Below are 24,815 nucleotides of genomic sequence, written 5' to 3'. Positions count from 1 at the left end.
ACGACAAGCGTCATGGATGCTTTTGATTGCTGGAGGACGAGAGAGCTGACAGCGTTGGGAGCACCTAATGGACAGCTGCCACAGGGGTGGGTGGGAGTCAGACAAGAGGATTTGCAAAAATCCATAGGTGACCTTCCTACAATGGAATGACCAGAGACTGGACTGTGCTGATATCTGTGGTGCCAAATATCTTGTGAAGACTTTGCCATTCAGAAATCAGGCATGTGCACATGATGTTGAAACACAAATTGCATGCTCATTGACTTCATCGCATGGGTGTTTGGCCTGATTTGTAAAGGCATCATACACATAGTGAAGCCAAAATAAATTTTAATGACTTCCACTGGCCTTTGACTGAAAGTAATGTACAATAACATTTCCTGCACCTTCTTCCCTCTGGCTCTGCACCTCCTTTTTCTTATTCCGTGATCCACTGTCCTCTCCTATCAGATTCCATCTTCTTCAACGCTTTGCCTCTTCTGCCTATCACCTCCTAGCTTTTCACATCATTATCACTCTCCGACCTCTCCTACCTACCAATCTTCCCCCCTCGTCTGGGTTCACCTATCACGCGCCACATGTGTTCCTTTCTCTCTGGTTTCTGTCCTCTTTCTTTCCAGTCCTGGAGGGTCTCAGCCTGAAACATTGACTGTCTAATCTCCTCCAGACATGAAATGATGGAGGAACTCAGCAGGTCAAGCAGCGTCTATGGAGAGGAATAAAGAGACTCTCCAAAGATGTTATCAGTTCTGATGAATGGCCTTGCCCCAAAATGTTGGCTCTTTCCACAGATGCTGTCTGACCTGCTGAGTTCCTCCAGCATCTTTTCTGTGTTACTTTGGATTTCCGGCACCTGCAGAATCTCTTGCACTTGTTCCCCTCCATAGATGCTGCCTGACCTGCTGAGATCCATCAACAATTTGAGTATGTTGCTCAGCATTTCTTGCTCTTTTTAAGAGAAACACAGGATGCTGTAGAGAAAGGAAGGAGTTTGCTAAAACTATATAAAACATCATTTAGATCACAGCTGGAGTACAGCATGCAACATAGCAGGGGTTATGTGAAAGCACTAGAGGGCGTTCAGAAGAGATTATGTAGATGCTGCTTAGAATGGAAAACTTGAGTTCTGAGGAGAATTCCGATTAGTACCTTTGTAACACACGGCACTGAATGGAGATGAAAATGGACTGTATAGAATTTATATGAAGGCTAGATCAGATGAACTGGAATGGCATTTTTCCCTTTGCCGAGATGTCAATATCAGGGTGTTATAGACTTAAAGGAGCTTTTAGAAAGACCAATGTGGAGTTGGGGGAAAATTATTTTCACCCAGTGAATGATGAATTCTGTAATGGATAATGGAAGAAGAGACCCTCAACAGACAACATAGAACAGTACAGAAGAGCAACAGGCCCTCTGCCCCACAGTGTTTTGCTGAGCTAATTGAATTGGTAATCAAATGCCCAACTACATTAATCCTTTCCTCCCACGCAATGTCTCTATCTTTCGATTTCCTGCATGTTAATGTATTTATCTAAGTCTCTTGAATAACTCTATTGAAATTGCTTCCACCACCAATCCAGATGGCATATTCTGGGTACCTTCCACTCTGTGCAAAACAAAAACTTGCCCTGTACATCGCCTTTGATTTGCCCCTTTCACTTTAAGTGCATGTCCGCTGGTATTACTTACTCTATCTGGGCCTCTCATAATTTTATAAGCATCCATCAGATTCCCCTCAGCATCCGCTGCTCCAGAGAAAACAAGCTCCCATTAGCACATACCCTCTAATCCAGGCACCATACTGCTGAACCTCTTCTTCACGCTCTGCAAATCCTCCCGTTCTTTCTTGTAATGGGGCAACTAAAACTGAATGGAATCCACCAGATGCAGCCTAGCTGGAGTTTTATAAAGCTGCAACATTACTTCCCCACTCTTGAACTCAATTTCTCTACTGATGAAGTCTAATATGCCTTCTTTACCAAACTGTCAACCTGTGTAGCCACGTTTAGGCAATCATGTACTTGGACCCCATAATCCCTCTGGTCGTTTACAGTGTTTAAAGTCTTGCCATTAACAGTGGACTGTTTTTTCACATTTGATCTCCCAAGGTGCAAACATTACATTTGATCGGGTTAAATGTCATCTGCCAATTTATTATTGTAACTATAGATGGCACATACAGTTGAATTTAAAGTGTCATACTCTGAAAGGCAATGGACCACGAGCTGGGTGAGTGCGGAGGGGGGGGGGATTAAGCTCTTCTTTATTCAACATGAACATGATGAGCATTACAGTCTCTTCTCACCAGTAAATTGATGTGATTGAGTTTGGTGATAAGAAACCAACTAAAATATTTGAGGTCCGTTTACTTTCTGTCCTTAATTCACCGAAGGTTGGATGAAAGAAAAGAAGTAGATCATGGTGGAACTCATGAGCAAAAAGATAGTGGAAAGCAATGTTAGATTTATCCCAAGGATATGAAGGCATTAATCAGATTTCTTCTCATAAATGCTGACTTACTTTAACATCTTAAGCCCTCAAACCTCTAACCTTGTTGTAATTAGTTCAATATTTATGTTCTCTTTCTTAATCTTGACCAGCCTTTGGAGTCAGCAAAATGGCATCAAATGGACCTCAAGGCCCTGCTTTATGTTTGGGCCTAGGTAAACCATAGAGTTTATCAATCTAAGGTCAAACTCTTTACAAATTTTTTGATGAGCAAGTCACTAATTAAACTCAAGATTGACAGGTTTTTAATCTTTATTGGAGTCAAGAGTATTGGAGATCAGGAAAGAATTGGATATAGGTTCAAAATCAGATTGACTATGGCCTTGCTGAACGGTGAAGCCTCTTTTGGCATTTGGGTCTTTCCAAAACTAAGCCCCAGGCCAATGAGCTCTCCCCAGCAGTCCATCGTATGTTTGGGGCTGTACTTCTAGTTCCTGCAACCAAAGCTGGGTTTTGCTATAACTGCACCAAAATTTGAATTCCCACTTGCCAGAATGTTCCTAGTTTCACTGCAGTTAAAGAAGCTCAACTCCCTGTCAGTATACCAGAGATGTAACTGGTTTTCATCCGGTCAATAATTAATGCTTATATAATTTCTCTGTGGACCCAGATTTAAAACAGTTAAAATTTGCTAAATTCCTTAAACCTGCAGTTACCTTCTGTGCAGCAATAGTTCAATGCCATCAAAAACCTCTCTCCAGCTCACTAAAGCTTTCTCTTCAATATATTGCCAGGACTGATTGCAGGGGAGAAAAAATAGATTATCAGAGTCTCTGCTGTGATATGAGATACCGAAGGCATGGCAATCTGATTCAACCTGGGCCCCACTTCTTTGGTTTTGACTGAGAGTCCTTGATGACTCATTTGAGCTGAATGATACAGTGTGCAATGTGTACTAATATTAATGTAAGATGCCTGGCAAGGAAAAGTATCAGGAGAAAAACTGAACAAAGAATCTATTCATCGCTTTGATCTGAACTCATCAAAGGTACTTTTCATTTTTAATAAATGCTGAGGTTTGTTTCCCGGTCGTTCTACAGTTACTGTAGATGTTTAATTTGTACAGAGTACAAGCAGCCATGGTGTTGACGGTTTATCCAGTCCACCCATCTGATCAGGTGCATAGTAAGTCACAGTTTTGAGCCAACAGAGCTTGTAACCTTTTGCATTTGTTCTCATTTCCAGGACAATCATAAATTCAGGACTGCGGTCGATTGCGCCCAGAGCATTTGCCAAAAATCCTCACCTTCACTACATGTAAGTCATCTCAAGCTTAGGCTGGGCTTATAGAGGGTTAGGAGCTGAGTGTTTAAATTCAGAGGCTGAGGTAATAAAGATTACACTGCTGTACGATCTATTACTCCAGAGACTTAAAACGTCAATGGCCCAGAAGCTTATTTCTTTTCGTTAAATTAACATCCTTATGATACACGGGAGTTTGAACAAGCTCAGAAAGATTTGTGAAAAAAAAAGACCTTGGAGGTTCCACAAGCTTGTTTATGCTGTAAAAACACCTAGATAATGGAATATTGTTTATTTATGTGAGAACTGGGTAACTCTAACTTATAGATATTCTGCAAGGGTCTGCTGCCAGATGAGAAAGGTTATGATGTTCTGAACATTCCACGTCACTGAGAGAGAATTGCTCAGCCTGAATTTCAAAAGCTAAATTTTCATCGGTATTGCTGTCATGGAATTGAAGGTAATTAGTCAGCGTTAATGAGGAAAAATGTTATAAATCTTATCCTTTAAAGAAACTGCATGAAGATATTGTTATGCCTCACAATGATCCTGATTCAAACCCTGGGACAGTAATGACTTACTGCAACTCTACAGTTACCAGCCACCATGAGTTATCTCCTCTGTGGCTGCTCTGTTAGATGGGAAACAGCGTCTCAACTTCAGGTAGTGCGGACTGATGTCCTACCTGCAGTCTGCCATGATGGCCTTCCTACAGCTGGTGAACAATGAAAGCCTTTCCACTGATGTATCTGATAATCAGAAACATACCCACTCAGTTCACACAGGCTAAACAAAAATTCAAAATGTTATGTGTAAAATAATATATTGTCTTTAAAGCATAATTAACCCTCTTTAAATGGTTTAGATGAAAATAAGGGTGGGCTGATTAGTGAGTTTGTAGATGGCATAAAATTCAGTAGACTTGTGGATAGTGAGGTAGGTTTTCTTAAAGGTTTCCACAGGATATAGACAAACTGGAAATCTGAGCAGAGAAATGGCAGACGGAGTTTAATACTGATAAGTGTGAGATGTGTATTTAGGGAGGGAAAATTCAAGTGGAAAGGATACATTAAATAACATGATCCTCAGGAGCATTGAAGTACAGAGGGATTTGGGATTTAATTCATAATTCATTGAACATGCCAAAGCAAGCAGATAGGGTGGTAAAGAAGTCATACAACATATTTTCCTTCACTGGTTCAAGAATTGAGTATAAAAATTGAGGAGGCATACTGCAGCTGTATAAAACTTTGGTTAGTCCACATTTGAAGTACAGTTGGCCCTCCTTATCCGTGGGGGATTGGTTCCGAGACCCCCCGCGGATACCAAAAATTGCGGATGCTCAAGTCCCTTATTTAACCTGGTTCAGAGCAGCAGTCTTTAGGACCCAGCGGAACCCCAGACTTTATTTAACATACTCTGTGCGGTGGATATTAGGACCTGGCGGTGCAGCTCTGAATCCACAGTGTTTCTGTTCACGAAAATAATCATGATCGCGATTGAAAATAAGGTGGAAGTAATAAAGCGATCGGAAAGAGGTGAAACACCATCGGTCATTGGAAAAGCGTTAGGCTACAGTCGGTCAACGATCGGAACAATTTTAATGGAGCATGTGAAAGGCCCTGCCCCGATGAAAGCTACAATTATTACTAAGCAACGCAGTGGTTTAATTATTGAAATACATATGTTTCTTAAGTGTTTTATATGCATAGAAAGGTAAAATATGTATTATATACTAAGACCAACATTTGACTAACTGATGCTAAATAATACCGGATGTACCTGTTCCGACTTCAAATCTGACTTAAAGACGGACTCAGGAATGGAACTCGTTCATAACCCGTGGACTGCCTGTACTTTTAAGTCATTTCTAGATTACTTATAATACCTAATACAATGTAAATGCTATGTAAATAGTTGTTATACTGTATTGTTTAGGGAATAAAGCCAAGAAAAAATAGTCTGTACATGCCCAAATAACGAATGCTGGAGAGAGAACTTCTGGGTTTTCCAGATCCACGGTTGGTTGAATCTGCTCACGCAGAATCCACGGATAAGGAGGGCCGACTGTATTGTGTTTAATTATGCTTGTGACATTCCAGGAAGAATGTGAAGGCTTTGGAGAGGGTGCAGAAGAGGTTCACCAGGACTTTGCCTAGATTAGACAGTTTTTCACCTTTAAGAGGCTAACTACAAAGAAGTTGAACAAGCCTGGATTGTTTTCTCTGTGATGTTAGAGGCTGAGGGGACCTAATAAAATTAGAGTGGATTTTGGTAAATCGGGACGTATCGCGAACTGCACATATTGGCCCAATTAGCTGAAGTTTCAAGGAAATAGTTAAATATGTATGGAAAAAAAGACAAACTACTAATTAACTGAGTAACAAATTATTTAATTAAATGAAATACAGAACAAATTAGAACACTAAACACTACTACTGCAGTACTACAAAGTGAAACCAAGCAACATCGGGGACAACAAGTCTTCACTCCGAGATGAGCTCAAAACCTTTTGACCATCAAAACATGGAAGAAACTTCACAAAGCCCCACAGTCGCTGAAGGCTCTGTGATATCAGTCTCTGAGGCCGACATAAGAACATCCTTCAGGAGGGTAAACCCAAGGAAAGCATCCAGCTCAGACAGGGTACCTGGCCAAGTACTAAAGACCTGTGCAAGAGTATTCACCGATATCTTTAACCCCTTGCTTCAGCAATCTGAGGTACTCCACCTGCTTTAAGTATGCTTCAATTATATCAGTGCCTAAGAAGAATGCATTAACCTGTCTCACTGACTATCATGCAATAGCACTTGCATCCACTGTGATGAAGTGCTTAGATAGGTTGGTGATGAAAGACTTAAGTTCCTGCCTGAGAAGCAACTTGGATCTGCTCTAATTTGTCGAAGCAGATGCTATTTCATTGGCTCTTCGCACAATGCTGGAACATTTGGACAACAAAGGTGCTTACATTTGGGTGCTCTTCTTTGACTACTGGTTGGGATTCAATACTAACATCCCCTCAAAACTAATCAATAAGCATCAAGACTTTGGTCTCAATATTTCCTGGTGCAGCAGGATTCTTGACTTCCTCACTTGCAGTTCGGATTGTCAACAATATCTCCTCCACAATCTCTATTAGCACAGGTGCACCATAAGGCTGTGTGCTCAGCTCCCTGCTCTACTCACTTTATACTGTAAGGCCAAGCACCAATTCCATGCCCTATTTAAATTTGTTGATGTTGGCTGAATCAACATGAATCAGTATGTAGGAGAGAGGCTGAAAACCTGGCTGAGTGGTGCCACAATGATAACCTCCCATTCAGTATTGGCAAACCAAGGAGCTGATTATTGACTTAACGAGGAGGAAACTAGAGATTCATGATCCACTCCTCATTGGGGTTCAGAGGTGGAGAGGGACAACAACATTAAGTTTCTTAGAGGATCTGTTGGGTCCAGCACTTAAAGTGCCATTATGAAGAAAGCAAGGCAGTGTCTCCACTTTCTTTGAAGTTTGCAAGGATTCAGCATGTAATCTGTAACTTTGACAAACTTCTATAGATGTGTGATGGACAGCATATTGACTTGTTGCTTCACAGTTTGGTATGGAAACACCATGCCATTGAACAGAAAAGCTAACAAAAAGTAATGGCCAAGTCCATCAGGGGTAAAGCCCTCCCCATTTTTGAGTATATCTGTATGGAGCACTGTTGCAGGAAAGCTGCATCCATCATCAAGGACCCCCACCAACCAGGCCACACTCTCTTCTTGCTACTGCTTTAAGGAAGAGGTACAGATACCTCAGGACCCACACCACCAGGTTCAGGAACAGTTATTACCCCTCAACCATCAGGATCTTGAACCAGAGGGGATTGCTTCACTCAATTTCACTGCCCCATTACTGAACTATTCCCACAACCTATGAACTCATTTTCAAGGACTCTTCATCTCATGTTTTGATATTTATTGCTTATTATTATTATTATCATTTACTTTGTATTTGCACAATTTGCAGTCTTTTGCGCATTGGTTATTTGTCTATACAGTTGGTGCGGCCTTTGATTCTATTATGTTTTTTGTATTTATGGTGAATGCCTACAAGAAAATGAATCTTAGGGCTGTACATGGTGACGTGTATGTACTTTGATAAGAAATTTCCTTTGAACTTTGAACATTAAAACTGTAGTTCCTAATAGTTACCAATAGAGGAATTCATCAGGTATATACTGCTATAATTTTTTGATTGACTTGTAAATGAACAAAATCAGTGCAGACACTTATTACAGAAAATGGACTGTCTTCGTACAATGCTTGTGACAATTGCATCCCCCAAATCTTCACTTTCATTGTAACATTCAAGATGATTGTTGATATCATCAAATTATTTGAAATTCCTAACTCGTTGAAGTAGTGAAGTCATTTTATTTACACTCCTGACTGTTTCTGGTATCTCCAAGGCTGAATGCCTGAACCCACTTTGAGAAAAACCGATCTGTATTGTCTTACTGCTTTTGTTTCAACAACTATCAGTGACAAAAATCATTGCTTTTTGAACACAAACGACGGTATTTGAAAACTGTTTACTCTAAGCACAGTGTAGTATCTAACAGCCACCCAACTGCACATGACTAAAGCTTGTTAGAAACTTCACCAACAGTCTCCTGTCCCAATTAAGTGGCATTGTGTCCCACAATAAACAAAGGGAATCCCACTATTCTCTCAATTAGTTTTTGTTGTTCTTTAAGAGTTGTCCCAAGTAAGCAGCTCCCCGATTAGCCAATGGCCCAATTACCCAGAATATAAAATTATGAGTAGCATAGATAGGTAGAGAATCAGAGCCTTTCCCCTGAGATGAAAATGACATACACTAGAGGGCAAGGATTTAAGTTGAGAGGAGAGAAGTTTAAAGAAGATTTACAAAGCAAGATTTTTTACACCGAGAGCAATGGATGCTTGGAACATGCTAGCAGGGGAAATGGCAGAAGCAGATGCAAGAGAAACATTTCAGAATGATAAAACATGGACCACTTACAGGCTAATGAAATCAGTTTGAATGACACCACGTTGGACACAGACATTGCAGGTTGGAGCTCCTTCACTGGTGCTGTATTGTTCTATGTTCTAAGTTCTAAATTAACTAAAAGATGGATTAAACTTGTGCTGGGCAATAAATGTTAGCAAACATCCAGATCCTGATAAGTCAACGTAGTTAACAAACTTACCTTCAGTTGATTTTAGAATGAGAATCAACATCCCCGTTCAAATGAATGAGTTCACATTAAATGTGAGTGGGATATACCCGAGGAGCCAAAACAAAATGCACACGGCTCCTCAGCTCAGGTTGTAATGAATGCACACGGACTCAATGTGCCATCCTTGGACAGTGCAGCTTGGCAGATTTGTTCCCTTGAACTGCCAACTTGTCGACATTTTTTATGGATTTATGCAACAGTTTTTTGCTGCATGTCACACCCGGACCAACACACCACAGTAAATTCTTCAGGCATGTAAATATATATAGTGAATAAAGTTGATCCTTGATCCTTTTTGTGTTATAGCATGTAGAGAGTGGAGTCTAGAACGTGCACCTGCATTTAGCCAATGATTCCCGGTGGAGAACTAACCCGTTCCCTTAGCAGTCGGGCTGCTTGGAATCAGTGTTCTATCTTCCTCATCATGATGACATAATTCCATAGTTTGGTGCATTCACTTAGGTGAAAGTTTGCTGTGAAACAGATCTCTTCTACGGCAGTTTCATCTTTTAGACTAGGGTTTGGCTGCAAAAAGTCTCTGGGTCTTTATTCATGCTAGGAATGGTTCTTTTTTCACCTTGACGTTATATGGCTTGCAGCCCTGTTATCGGTGAAAGCATGCTCCAGTGCCAAGCACCGTTGTCAGTGTGCTGGCTACCTATCCACCACAAGAGGGCTTTACCTGTGGAGGCAAAGGCAGTGGTGAATCTGCTGCGGTCTGCATCACCTGAGGCGACAGGTATAAAGAGATGCTTATCTGTTACAGATATCCTCTTTGTCAGAACAAAGTCTTAATTTCCACGTAGGCAACCAACAGCAAAGCATTCAACAAACCCCTGAAGCAAAATACTTCAGGAGGCAGAAATCAAAAATAAAATTTGAAAATGGTGGAAACATACAGTGGGTGAGTCAGCTTCTGGGGAGTGAGAAAGGTTCAGAATGAAAGAAGTTTTATGTTGCAGAGAAATGTGTTTGTGGGAGATGCAGAGATTAAAGAAAAGGCTGAAGGCAAGGAAAGATTTGGTGATACAAACAGTGATAAAGCTGGCTGAAAGAGACTTGAAATTATATCCCTTTCATGCTCCATAGATGCTGCCTGACCCACTGTGCATTTCACCATTTTCTGATTCAACTTTAGTTTTCCACCACCTGTGATATTTTGCTTTTGTACTTTGTTGAATACTTGCCAGATTGTTTATGTGCAAATTAAGGTTTTGTTCCAACAAGGCAGGGCATCTGCGATAGAAAAGCATCTTTTTTGCCTGTCTCCTCAGGTGATACAGACAACAACAGATTCTGGCTCCACATGTAAAGTCCTTCGGTGACAGACAGGCAACCCACGCACATACAGCAGTGCTTGGCACCGGCACATATTTTCACTGATAACAGAGCTATGAGCAGGTGTGTAGAGGAGGAGACAAAAGAAACTTGAGAAGAGAGCGACAGAAAACTAAACAGCAGAAATGTGTGGTTGTTTGTCAGAAATTGTTGCATTAATATTGGTTTTTTATTGTCACATGTGGCAAGATACAAAGAAAATCTTGTCTTGCGTGCTGTTTATACAGATCAGATCAGTGTATTGAGCTAGAATAAGATAACATAATAACGCAGAATAAAGGGTAAAAACTGAAAGTGTGTAGTGCAGGTAAATAACAAAATGTAAGATCATAGTGAGGTACATGGTGAGGTCAAGAGTCCATCTTGTTGTACGAGAGGTCCGTTCAATTTTCTGATAACAGTGGGCTTGAAGCTGTCCTTGAATCTGGTGGTATGTGCTTTTAGACTTTTGTATCTTCTGCCTGTTGCTCTTCTCAGTGCTACCATATAACCATATAACAATTACAGCACAGAAACAGGCCATCTCGGCCCTTCTACTCCGTGCCAAATGCTTACTCTCACCTAGTTCCACCTACCTGCACTCAGCCCATAATCCTCCATTCCTTTCCTGTCCATATACCTATCCAATATTTTTTTAAATGACAAAATCGAACCTGCCTCTACCACTTCTACTGGGAGCTCGTTCCACACAGCTACCACTCTCTGAGTAAAGAAACCCTTAAACTTTTGCCCCCTAACTCTCAATTCATGTCCTCTTGTTTGAATCTCCCCTACTCTCAATGGAAAAAACCTATCCACATCAACTCTATCTATCCCCCTCATAATTTTAAATAGCTCTATCAAGTCCCCCCTCAACCTTCTGGTGGCATCTGTCGGTCTCGAGAGACCATGGATCTGCGCCTGGAGATTCCAGGGCGCAGGCCTGGGCAGGGTTGTATGGGAGACCGGCAGATGCCCAAGCTGCAGGCTTTCCCCTCTCCACGCCACCGATGTTGTGCAAGGGAAGGGCACTAGGACCCGTGCAGCTTGGACGTCGCAGAGCAATGTGTTGTTAAGTGCCTTGCTCAAGGACAACGCGCTGACTCAGCTGAGGCTCGAACCCGTGACCTTCAGGTTACTAGGCTGATGCCTTGCCCACTAGGCCACACGCCAACATGCGTGGAGCCTCAACCTTCTACGCTCCAAAGAATAAAGACCTAACTTGTTCAACCTTGTTCTACCATCAAGAAGGAGGTACGGGTGCCTGAAGGCACACTCTCAGCGACTCGCTCAGCGGTATGGTAGCGTAGCGGTTAGCATAATGATTTACAGTACAGGGGATCCGGGTTCAATTCTCACCACTGTGTTAAAGGACTTTGTACATTCTCCCTGTCACTGCATGGGTTTCCTCCTGGTGCTCTGGTTTCCTCCCACAGTCCAAAGACATACCGGTTGGTAGATTAATTAGTCATTGTAAGTAGTTCCATGATCAGGCTAGGACTGAGTCAGGGGATTGCTGGGCAGCAGGGCCAAAAGGGCAGGAAGGGCCTGTTCTGCACTGTATCTCAGTAAAGAAATCTTCCCCTCTGCCATCAGATTTCTGAATTATCATTGAATCCATGAACACTATCTCAGTTCTTTGTTTTATTCTCATTTCGCACTACTTATTTAATTTAACTTTTGAAATATAAGTATACCTCTTACTGTAATTTGCAGTTTTTGTGGTTATGTATTGCATTGTACTACTACTGCATAATAACAAATTTCACGATGGATGCCAGTGATATTAAACCTGATTCTGGTTCTGGTGGGAGAGTGGAGAAGAGAGAATGTCTCGGATGGGTAGGGTCTCTGGTTATGCTGGCTGCTTTACTGAGGCAGTGAGAAGTATAGGCAGAGTCCATAGAGGGGGGCTGGTTCCTGTCACGTGCTAAGTGTAGAAGGCTGTAATGTGCTTAGTTGGATGATAGCATGATATTACCTGATTTGATCTTGCACAGAGTCAGATTCATAGAGCTATACAGCATGGAAAGAAGCTCTTTGGCCCAAGTTGTCCATGTTGATGAAGTTGCCTAATTGAGCTAGTTGCATTTCTATGAATTTGGTTCATATCCCTCTAATACAGGGGTTCCCATTCTTTTTTATGCCGTGGATCAATATCATTAAGCAAGGCGTCCGTGGACCCCAGGTTGGGAACCCCTGCTCTAAAACATTCCTATCAATGTACCTGTCCAAATGTCTTTTAAATACCGTAATTTTACCTGCCTCTACCACTTTCTCTAGCAGCTCATTTCATATGTGCAAAATCCTCTGTTAAAAGGTTGCCCCTTAGGTTCCTTTAAAATCTTTCCCCTCTAATTTTTAACCTCTTGGTGCTGAACACATGTGTCCTGCAGAAAAGACTGTGGGGCTATTTAGCTTATCAATGCCCCTCATCATTTTATAAGTTTCTGTCCGTTCCCAGCCTCCTCTGGTCCAGGAGATAATGTCTAGCCTCTCATTTTAACTCAGACCATCCAATCCTGATACAATTCTAGCAAAGGGAGAAATCCATGGCAGGCGGTGGAGAGTGAGGGTTGAAGCAGTGGCAGAGACTGAGATAGTTTGGGAAGCAACCAGTCTGATGGCATGAACATTGATTTCTCTAACTTCCAGTAATTTTCCCCCTTCCTCTTACCTCTTCTTCCAATCCCCACTCTGGCTCCTCTCTTGCCTCTTTTCATCTCCTCTCCTCATCTGGCTATCACCTCCCTCTGGTGCCCCTCCTCCTTCCATTTCTCCCATGGTCCACTCTCCTCTCCAATCAGATTCCTACTTTTCTGGCCTATACCTTTTCCACCTATCATCTCTCAGCTTCTCGCTTCATCCGCCTCCACCCCCCCCCCCCCCCCCGCCCAACCTGGCTTCACCTATCACTTTCCAGCTCATACTCCTTCCCCTTCCCTGTCTTCTTGCTCTGGCTTCTTCCCACTTCCTCTCCAAAGCCAATGAAGGTTCTCGGCCTGAAATATCGACTGTTGTTTCCTTTCCATAGACGCTGTCTGAACTGATGAGTTCTTCCAGCATTTTTTGTGTTACTCAAGATACTTGTAAATCATTCTTGCACCCTTTCCAGTTTAAAAGGGATGCATTTTTTATAAGTGCAACCAGAACTATATATCATAATCCAAATTTGAAGTTAACAACATCTTGTAGAGCTGTAACATGACAACCCAACTCCTGTACTCAACATCCTGACAGATGAAGAGCAGAGTCACACTCACAAAATCCTGGAGGAACTTGGCAGGTCAAACGCCATCTCTGGAAAGTTCAAAGTTCAAAGTAAATTTATTATCAAAATACATATATCACCATATACAACCCTGAGATTTGTTGTCTTGCAGGTATGCTCAATAAATCCAACCCTCATCAGAAGATGAGTGTGCTAAATGCCTTCTTTCCCATCAGAAAAAGTGAGGACAACAAAGACAATAGACAATAGGTGCTTTAAGAGCTCTATCTAACTCTCTCTTGAAAGCATCCAGAGAATTGGCCTCCACTGCCTTCTGAGGCAGAGCATTCCATAGATCCACAACTCTCTGGGTGAAAAAGTTTTTCCTGAACTCCATTCTAAATGGCCTATTCCTTGTTCTTAAACTGTGGCCTCTGGTTCTGGACTCCCCCAACATTGGGAACATGTTTCCTGCCTCTAGCGTGTCCAATCCTTTAGTAATCTTATATGTTTCAATCAGATCCCCTCTCATCCTTCAAAATTCCAGTGTATACAAGCCCAGTTGCTCCAATCTTTCAACATATGACAGTCCCGCCATCCCGGGAATCAACCTCATGAACCTATGCTGCATTCCCTCAATAGCAAGAATGTCTAGAATGGGAAAACTCTAGCAAAATAGCAAAGACTAGAATGGGAAAAAAATGGAGAACTAAAATGACAAGTAATGGGAAGCTCTGGTCACTATTGTGGACTGAATGAAATTGTTCTGCAAAGTATTCCCCAATATATTACTTTTGAAAGTAGGTGAAGCCAAGTCAAGAGCAACAAATGCAGTTAATGAGCTGGAATCGGCATTGTCATTATGTGCTGTGTTGTATGACATAGGAGATCACGTTCTTTCAATGACCATGATTCCTCTTGACATATTTTTCTACAGAAGCTTTTTGCCATTGCCTTTATCTGGGCAGTGTCTCTACAAGATGGTGACATCAACCATTATCAATACTTTTCAGAGATTGTCTGCCTGGCATCAGTGGTCACATAACCCAGACTTGTGATATGTACCATCTGCTCATATGACTATCCACCTCCTGCTCCCATGTCTTCACGTGACCGTGATTGGGGCGGGGGGGGGGTGATTAAGCAGGTGGCTACACCTTGTTCAAGGATGACCTGCAGGCTGGTGGAGGGAAGGAGCATCTTCCACCTCCTTTGGTGAAGACGTTTCTCCATCCCACCATCCAGCTGGAATAATTATGTTAGTCACTGCTTCACTTGGTAAAGTCTTTGGGTTCCTTTTCAAAAGGACGGATGGAGTTAAAGGCAGATAGTGGCTCTCCTGTGAAGGTGCCTTGGGAAGGCCTGTGGTTATTGGCAGAAGGGTAGAAATCTCGGCCACAGCATCCTGGAAGCAACCTCATTTTGAAATGCTGAATGGGGGGAAGCGATGGAAATGTTTCTGTTGGAAAAGTCAGAAATTTTGGAGGACAATTCATTGAACTTTGAGGCCTTGAGGCACTCTTTCAGTCAACTGAAGAGTCTATTTCTACACTGTATGCCTTTATGACTCTCTGGAATCCTAATGGAACTCTGGACAGGAGGCAAAGGTAAGACCAGGAGTGATGGATTTAGGGAATATGAAAGAAAGGAAAATGCGAAGAAGTGAACTTCTCTGCTCACTTCCTGGTTATCAAATGACAGGTAAATAGCTTCAAAGTAAATTTATTATCAAATTACGTATATGTTACCGAACATTACCTTGAGATTCATTTCCTTGTGGGCGGTTACAGGATAAAAAGAAATACAGTAGAATTTTATGAAGAACTATACATAAGCAGACAAAGACTCAGCACAAAATGGGCAAAACCCAAAGGGTACTCCTAGAATCATGTTTCTGTGTGTACTTCTGTCAGCCGATTAGTGACGAAAATGAAGTGGTCTGTGGTTCTGCACCATCAGAGATAGAGGCATCAATGGTCAGAGCCTGCATTGGAAAGAACCCAGTGCAATGAATTCCATTCATTGCTGTTAATGTTTTGAATGTTGTCATGGATCAAGATGTGGGAACAGGCCACGAGCCATCGTCAAGGTTATGGCATATCACTGTTCTACATACATAAGTATAAAATTATGTGCGAGAGACATTAACAGGTTTTCTTTGATTGAAAATTACACAGCACAATTGTTCTTTTGCAATGAAGTCATGATTTATAATTACAGCTGCACAATCCTTCAAACCCTGTCATTTCCTCTGTTAATCTGCAACCTGTCTCTGATTAGTTCTCACAACGAAATTAATTGTCTGCCAAAATAAGAGGGGTTGAAACAGAGACATTCAGCGTGGGATGTACACTTCCTCTCTCTCTCTCTCTCTTTGAGCTGTCAGCCTGTCAGAGCTCACTACACCCTCCAAATTTATCCCTAATTGTCTTTCCAGCAGAGCCCCACATTTCATGTGTTCGCTGTGGGAAGAGGCTGAAATGGGAAGTGTAACCAGGCCACAGGAAGGGTAATTAAACCTCAGATGGAAATGCACATCTGCACAAATTTTAACGTGCTCAGCTTCATTTAACTCTGCAGTCTTGCTTCAGTTCCCCAGACCACGGACAGAAAGTAACTGATTTGTCTATATGATGGATAAATGATTTATTTCTCATTGTTATTATTTGGATGTGATCCTCGAAAGTTGGTGACATCTTAGATAGCCATCTAATGCTTGGAAAATTGGATGTGGTTGGCCGGGGAGGGACAGACAATTTCCACTGTGCCTCTGAAGAAAATGGACAAATTATAGATAAGGCTTCTGAGGTTAATGTCTATCAAAGCTGTGTAACCTGGATATAGGCAACTAATCTGTGCACAGAAGGTAATGGGTTACTCGGTTACTAGAGGAGAACGTACAGAATTCAGTTAGTCAGAAGTATCAGTATCTGTATAGGCTTTAGTTTGACATATGCATTGTAGAGGACTGGTTCATGTTCATCTGATATGCCAAAATATTTTATTACAACTGGGGTTCCCAACCCGGGGTCCATGGACCTCTTGGTCAGTGGTAGGGGATCATGGCATAAAAAGGGTTGGGAACCCCTGATGCTTGACGAGTGCTGCTGACTTGCTGGGCAGAAGGTCCTTTCTTCCGTGCTGTATGACTCTATCTCTCTCTTTCCGTGAGGATTGGTTTGCTCAGGTGCATCTAGTGTTTGTACAGATGTGAACCACCGAAATACAGTATTTGTTCAGGACTGGGTCAGTTCAGGTAGGTGCTTGCAGTAGCTGGACTGTGAGCCAAGCACGCTAAGCTGGGGCACAGAGTAGAGATAGGCCAGGCATACTGAACAACATCTGAAATCCAAATAACCATGTTTCATTAAAGAATTAGTAAGCCAAAAGCATGCCAAAATCATAACCAGCTTTGACAGGTTTTCTCTGTGTTGATTTACTCCTCCTTCTGTTCCATATGTAGCCAGTATTTATTGAATACAGGCTTCCTCATCTTTCACTGCACAAGGAGCCTTGAATCCTGATAGTACTCTCTTTCCCATTTAAGTGGCAATGCTACCAATACAAAGCTTCCAGCATCACACCTTATACTCTCAATGTCTGTTTTATTTGGATTATCTAAAAGGTACCAGTTTGAGTTATGCTTGAAATATGTGAGTGGCATTATGTCAGTGTAGATATTGCCTTAACTCGTGAAATACCGTCAAATGCCTAGAGGAAGGAAAATACCAAAATATTTGGCTTGTCTATTAATAATGCAACAGTAACATATATCTAATGATATTCACACAGAACTCCATTGACTCGACACCTCAAGGCCAAGGAGGATCAGCAGAACGTCAAAGGTTCAAAGTCCATTTATTATCAAAGAATGTATAAGTTATACAACCTTGAGATTTGTTTGCTTACAGGTAGCCACAAAGCAAGAATTCTAAAAGACCCAATTAAAAAAAATAAACACCAACCCCCAATAAGCACAGAGAGAAAAAAACACACAAATCATACAAGCGATGGAAGCGAGTAACAACAACAGCATTCTGAGCCAAAACAAGTCCTTAGATCCCAATCCCCAGAGCAGCCCAGTGTAGGCCCAAAGCCTCGGTGTTTTGTCCATTATATTAGAGGGGAGAATTGGCACAAAGTTTGCAGGCATGAAGCACAGCAGCCGGGGGCAGTCTCACAGCCGTAGCATCATGGAGAGAAGAGCCCGCAGTGTATCTGGGCCAGCATTTAAATTGTCCGGACAGCAGAAGCTCATGAACTAAAATGAACGTTTAGGTCCAGATTCATCACCATTAATTGTTTAGTGAATGTTTAGCTCATCAGCTTGTTACCATTATGTATCTCTTTGCAACTACTGAATAACAGGGGTATACTAATGCCTTTAACATACCTGTGAGCAAATTTGCACATTATTGGTGTACATATGTTAGCTTCTGACTGATGACACATTTGCCACGATGGCAGTGACCAACTTCTCACCTGTTTCTGGCGTCTCCATCTCACAGGAAATTTGCTCTCATGATTAAGAGCTGTACTTGAGCATTAATTGTAAAACATGCATCATTCCACAGCTGATCAGCTTTAGAACCAGCAGCTCAAGTTGTGAATTCTACATTTACCCTTCTGGCCAAACTCACTTGATGCCTTCATTCATTTAGATCATAAGATATGGGAGCAGAATTAGAGCATTTGGCCTTTCCAGTCTTCTCCGCCATTTCATCATGGCTGATCTATTTTCACTCTCAGTCCGAATCTATAAGACATTTAGTATTTAAAGTTCATGTCCTGAAAAGTTCATAGTCCATCATGCAAAGTTTTATTTAACTTCTATTAGACTTCATGAAAGAAACACTTTGATGTATTTCTACATCACACTTTCACAGTTTACAGAAGGATAGGAAACACATGAGGCAATCCACCCCCTCTGGCATGTTTTGCCATTCTATGACTGAACTATACAATAATCCAATTTACCATCCTTTGGTCCACTCCCTCAGCTAACAGAACTTTTATTTTAATTTTGAATAATTTAATTGTCTTGAATATCAAAAGCCTTTTCAGGGAGAACGTTTCATATGTGCATCACTTTGGCCCTTCCGTCAGGAGAAATGGAAGCAGTGTGTTTGAGTAGTTTTAAGGCAGAGGTAAGCAGATAGTTGTTAAAGTGAAGGGAGTGAAGATTACTAGGGACAAATGCAGAAATGAGGATACATCGGATTAGCCATGGTCTAACTGAATGGTAGTGTATGTTGGTGAATGGTGAAACAGGTTCAAGGACTGACTAGCCTTTCCTTGCTCCTTATAAATATGTTTGTCTGTACCTTTTCTATAGAAAGGAAACTTCTTAATTTTATTTCTATATGGCCTGGCTCACATTTTAAAGTTAATCTGCACCAACCAGATTTTACTTTTGGCTCCATTATCCAGTTCCTTTATGATCAAATCCCTGTCACCTAGTTCATGCTTGTTCTCATCAGGGCCTGAAGACACACACTCAACGATTCAGGAAAAGCTTTGTCCCCTTCGCCATCCAATTTATGAATGGACATTGAACCCATGAACACTCTCTCATTTATTTCTATTTTTGCACTGCTTATTTAACTATTCTATGTTTTTTTACTGTAACATGTTTTTTTTTCTGTTATTATGTATTGCATTGTACTGCCAGTGCAAAGACAACAAATTTCATGACATATGCTGGTGATATTAAATCTGATCCCGATATTCAACACTTTGATAAAATTACCTTCTAAATTCAGAAAATACAAATCATGTTTCCACAACCGGGTGTCACAATTTAACTGTGCAAGATCCGTTTCATTCTATAAAACCTATGTCATTAGCACTTTCTGCCAATATGTCATTCGTATAAGCAGTGCTCCGGATGACTAAGGTTCTATATAACTAAAGATTACTTCCACCAACCCTTATAAAACAATGGTCAAATCTTCGTCAGACCTCTCGATTATTTTTTGTATCCATACACTACTCTCTTCTCCATTGTGTACCTGGCCAGCCCATCTCTACAGAGCTCCAGGAATTTCCATGTTCAGGGAAATATTCTCTTTTGTCTTTCTGTATTCTAAACTAGATAATCACATTGTTCTCTACATGAACTTCTATCTGTTCATTCAACCCATTGTGGTAGTGCAATCTTGAGTGGAGTATGATGTTCTCTTCAGGGGTTGTTCATTGGTGGGTCCTCAGCTGGCTGTAGAGGCTCAACTATTCTAGTACAGTGTGAACGAGAGTAAGTGTTGTGTCAGTCCATATACCTTTGCATATCTATATCATGAAACATTCCTCCTGGTTTACCAAGGGAGATGGAGAAGAACCCTCCATAGGATGAGGAATTTCTTTAGCCAGTGGATGGCAGATCCGTGTAATTCATTGCAGACCAAGTCGTTGGGTATATTTAAAACAGATGTTGATAGCTTCTGGATTAGTAAAGGAGTCAAGGTTTATGGGAGAAGGCAGACGAATGGGGTTAAGTGGGAATAATAAATTAGCCATCACAATAGAATGGCAGAGTAGACTCGATGGGGTGAATGGCCTAACTCAAGATTCAAGTACATTTATTATCAAAGAATGTACAAATCGTACAACCTTGAGATTTACTTGCTCACTGGAAGTCACAAAGCAAGAAACCTGAAAGAACCCAATTAAAGAAAAAAGAATAAGAATAAAATAAAAGACCTGATACACAAGAAAATGAAATAAAATACGAATCATGCAAACAACTGAAGTGAACAACAACATTTTGAAGTAAAATTGAGACCTCAGATCCGAATCCTCTAACAGCCCGGAGTGGGCCCAAAGCCTCATTTATCAGTTCAGCATGTCAGCGGGCACAGAGCACAGCAACCAAGTAGTCTTCATAGCTTCAGCGCCATGGAGAGGAGAGACCATTGTGGAGAATGAGTGAATTCGGCTCTCGTCCTGGATCCGCTCCTATTTCCTTTGGTCTTATGTTCTTCTAGTCTCCAAGACAACCTCAGCTGGAATTCTGGTAGAGAAATGATCCAGGCTTGCGGGCATTGACAAAGCATACAATTATGTGGGCTAAGAGAGCACAGAACTCACTCTCAGATCTAAAATAGAGAACTACAGCACAGAAACAGGCCCTTTGGCCCATCTAGTCTGTGCTGAACTATCATTACGGCTTATCCCATTAACCTGCACCTGCAGAATGGCCCTCCATACCCCTCCTAACTATGTACTTATCCAAATTACTGAGTTTATGTCATTATTCACCCAGCACAGGGGCTAGGTAGTCCTGGGGTTTTCAGCTTATTTTCTCCCTCTGAGAATTCTGTCATTTGCTCATCTCAGCAAGACCAGTTAAACAGACGCCTGTTGCTGCTGCTGAAAATCATTCTGACAAAACATGAATTAGAGGTTGAATTATGGAACCACACCGAAATTTTTGTGAGTATGAGTATCTCCTCCCAGCTTCTCATTTCTTCTGTCCTCCTCCCCTCACCTCACCTGGTTTCACCTATTACCTGCCGCAAGCTTGTACTCCTTCCCCTACCCCCACCCCCACCTCCTGCTTCTTATTCTGGCTTCTTCCCCCTTTCCTTTCCAGTCTTGATGAAGGGTCTTGGTCCAAAATGCCGACTGTTTGTTCCTGTACATAAATGCTGCCCGACCTGCTGAGATCCTCTAGCATTTGATGCATGTTGCTCTGGATTTCCAGCATCTGCAGAATCTCATGTGCTTATAATCTTGTATGAGTGTTAAACCACAGCAGTGGAACATCACAGATGTAATTTGAGCTTTTGTAGCTCTTGTGGCTTTTTAATTGGAAACTTAGAAGGACTTGGAGCAGTCAGTCTCTGAACTGGTGCCGGGCGGTAAGTGCATCTCTTGGCTTGGTTGAACAATCTGAAAACACTCTGCTTGCTCGACTGGTCTGATACTGTCTTTAACAATGCATGGTTGATTCAGATCCTCCGCCATTCTGATATCAGAGAGGTGCATGCATGGGGGCCAATGCTAATAACAAAAAAGAACAGGAGCAAGCTGAAAAGAAATTAGACAATGATTCGGATTTCTCTGGCAGGGTTAGTGATTGATCAATAGCTAACAGAATGCTCAGCTTGGAGATCCTTTGTCCGGAATGTTTTCACAGATCATTTACCGTATTCTGTAACAATCAATCATATTTTTGTTTGAATAAGAAGGAGGTTTTTTTTTAAGGCAACACGAGTGAATCTGCAGATGCTGGAAATAAATAAAAAAACACAAAATGCGGGCAAAACTCAGCGGGCCAGACAGCATCTATGGGAGGAGGCAATAACGACGTTTTGGGCCGATGCCCTTCATCAGGGGTTTCGGCCCGAAACGTCGTTATTACCTCCTCCCATAGATGCTGTCTGGCCTGCTGAGTTCTGCCAGCATTTTGTGTTTTTTTTGGAGGTTTTTTAATACGGTATATATTTTACTTACTGCCTGTTACACCACCTGCTTTTAGGGCACAAATGTAGGTGCTCAATTAGGACTTCCTTCCTCGTGTCAGCAGCTTCCTCACGGTTTTCACTACTGCCAGCCATGGAAGTCCCGGGTGGAGACTCAGGAATACCATCGTACCCAGATGTAGAAGGATTCTTCATTGCTGTTTCTGTAACAATTTAGTTGTCAGCCCTGAGTTGAACCTCTGAACCTAGAGGACTGGTGGACCACTCTTTGTCTGGTCCCTGCCAAGAGCCAAAACATAAAGGCCTGACTCCAGCCAACATAGTTCTCCAGGTCATTGAGGCATGCAAACCTCCAAACCCTACGACGAGGTTGTGGGTCCTCTGGGAGGAAGAAGGTGATAAGATTGGGAATAATTTGCCGTAAGTTCCAAGAAGTAACTGGTGGGGGTTTAGTTAATCATTTTAAGATCACCACATTAAGGGTTGAATATAGATGGGGTGGTGGGTGGTGTTGTGGTTAGCACAATGTTTTAGAGCTGTAAGATCGGGCCACTGTCTGTAAGGAGTTTGTACGTTTTTCCTGTGATTGCACAGGTTTCCCTTGGGTGCTCTGGTTTCCTCCCAGTTTCCAAAGACGTACAGTTAGGGTTAGTAAGTTGCGGGCATGCTACATTGGCACTGGAAGCGTGGCGCCACTTGCCGGCTGCCCAGCACAATCTCCACTGATTTGATTTGATAACCGGTAAAGACAATGGCAGCACATTCTCAGGAACAGAGCTACCTGGAGGTTTCCGTCCTGATTATATATCAGAGGCCTTTTTTGTCACTTCTGAAATAGTAGATAGGGTCGAGAAGAAAGCTTTTAGCACATTGGCCTTTATAAGTCTCCTGAGTACAGGAGATGGGATGTTATGTTGAAGTTGTGTAAGACATTGGTGAGGCCTAATTCGGTGAGGCCTATGCAGTTTTGGTCACCTACTTACAGGAAAAATGTAAATAAGGTTGAAAGAGTACAGAGAAAATTTACAAGGATGTCTGGAGGGTCTGAATTATGAGGAAAGGTTGAATTGGTTAGGACTTTATTCCTTGGAATGTGGAAGACTGAGAGGAGACGATAGAAGTACACACGATTATGAGGGGTCTAGATAGGGTAAATGCAAGCTGGCTTTTTCCACTGAGGATAGGTGGGATTATAACCAGAGGCCACGGGCACCGGGTGAAAGGTGATGTTTAAGGGGAACATGAGGGGTAATGTCTTCACTCAGAGGATTGTGAGAGTGTGGTATGAGTTGCCAGCACAAGTGGTGCACACAAACTCAATTTCAATGTTTAGGAGAAGTTTGGATAGGTACATAGATGGTAGAAGTACGGAGGGCTATGGACTCAGTGCAGGTCAATGGGAGTAGGCAGTTTAAATGGTTCAGCACAGACTAGATGGACCAAAGGGCCTGTTTTTGTGCTGTACTTTTCTATGACTCTTAAGAAATATTTCACAGGTATTTATCATTCCTGAGTCTAAATGCTGGAGCAGCAATGTAAGAATACCTTCTCCAGGAGGGATCAACAGACTCACATTCATTTCTCAACAGCAGTTGGAGACAAGAATTAAACGATGGCCTTCTGACCTATGCCAGAGCCCAAAAAAAGTGAATCCTTAAAAGAGTCAAATCAAATATGGGCAAGTAATCCCCTCGCAGGCAAGATGGTGGCCATATAGTTTTTGTTTCTTCCTGTGAGCCACCCAAACTATATGAACTATGTAGCTCATACAGTTAAACTATCTAAACGAAACTGTCCAACTAAACTGTCTAAACAAATATGTGAGGACAGGAAACAAGAGACTGGGACTGGATCAACATTAAAATACCTGCTGATTTGCATCCCATGCAACTGATTTCCCAAATTGCATCTTTAAGCATGAGTTATTGAATAAATGGAGCTCAAAGGTCCATAGCTTTGAGAGTGTGCCATCATGTCTTGAATGCCAATTGGAAATTCAAAATTATGAGGGGCTCAGGAAGATTTTATTGTCATGAGGGTCTGCAAACATTTCTTTTCATTTCTGTCAATTTGGATATTGTACATGAAACGTGGGCTGATAAAACTCACTCGACTCCCGGTAGATTTTATCTTCATTGTTTTCAAGTTATTATGCTGCCTGTTTCTTGCTGTCTTTCTCTGTTTCTGCACATTAATCAACTGCAAAAAAAAACCTACTAGTTTTTAGCTTCCACACATTAATCTGACTGAGAATACTTCCAAATGAGACAAAAGCATGTGCCTTCTCTACATGATCTCCAGTGGTTGATAACATGATTAAGGGGAATTGACCTGTGTTGTGATCGCAGAATCACAGAAATTACTGCATAGAAAGAGACTACCCAATCTACGGTAATGCTACAATTCTTACAACAGCAAATGACTCTAATATTATTCCCCCGACTCTTTCTGTATTTCTGTTTGATTTACTCATCTTGGCTGAGTAAATTTTCTTTGAGATTTGGAAATACTTGCATTTTGGACATTCCCAGGTACTTTATTGGGTACTTCATTGTGGAAAGATGAGAAATGAACCGGCCAATGAGCACTGAGAGGGATTTGTAATGATCAATTTGTTTGAAAAGATGTTGTGTCAGAGATAATAGTGGTGGGAGAAATGTGGAATTTAATTAATTAATTAATTTATTTATTGAGATGCAGTGCAGTATAGGCCCTTCCGGCCTTTTGACCCACGCCACCCAGCAATCCCCTGACTTAGTCCTCGCCTAATCACGGGACAATTTACAATGACCATTTAACCTACTAACCAGTCCACCTTTGGACTGAGGGAGGAAACATGGAGCACCTGGAGGAAAGCCACAT

At 41.7% G+C, this 24,815-nt stretch overlaps 1 protein-coding gene across 2 annotated transcripts in view; it reads left to right on the top strand.

The window, feature by feature from the left end:
* Nucleotides 1-24,815, top strand: part of LOC140718912 (NT-3 growth factor receptor-like) — an 878,600-nt gene that overhangs the window by 230,153 nt on the left and 623,632 nt on the right. For both annotated transcript variants that reach the window (XM_073033211.1, XM_073033212.1), the window contains exon 3: nt 3,697-3,768. In XM_073033211.1, coding sequence (XP_072889312.1) covers nt 3,697-3,768 — 72 coding nt within the window. The remainder of the gene's footprint in view (nt 1-3,696; nt 3,769-24,815) is intronic.

Source organism: Hemitrygon akajei, chromosome 30 (assembly GCF_048418815.1).
Source record: "Hemitrygon akajei chromosome 30, sHemAka1.3, whole genome shotgun sequence".
Classification (NCBI taxonomy): Eukaryota; Metazoa; Chordata; class Chondrichthyes; order Myliobatiformes; family Dasyatidae; genus Hemitrygon; species Hemitrygon akajei.
The sequence above is the reverse complement of the archived record's forward strand: the minus strand, read 5'-3'. Positions and strand labels throughout refer to the sequence as shown.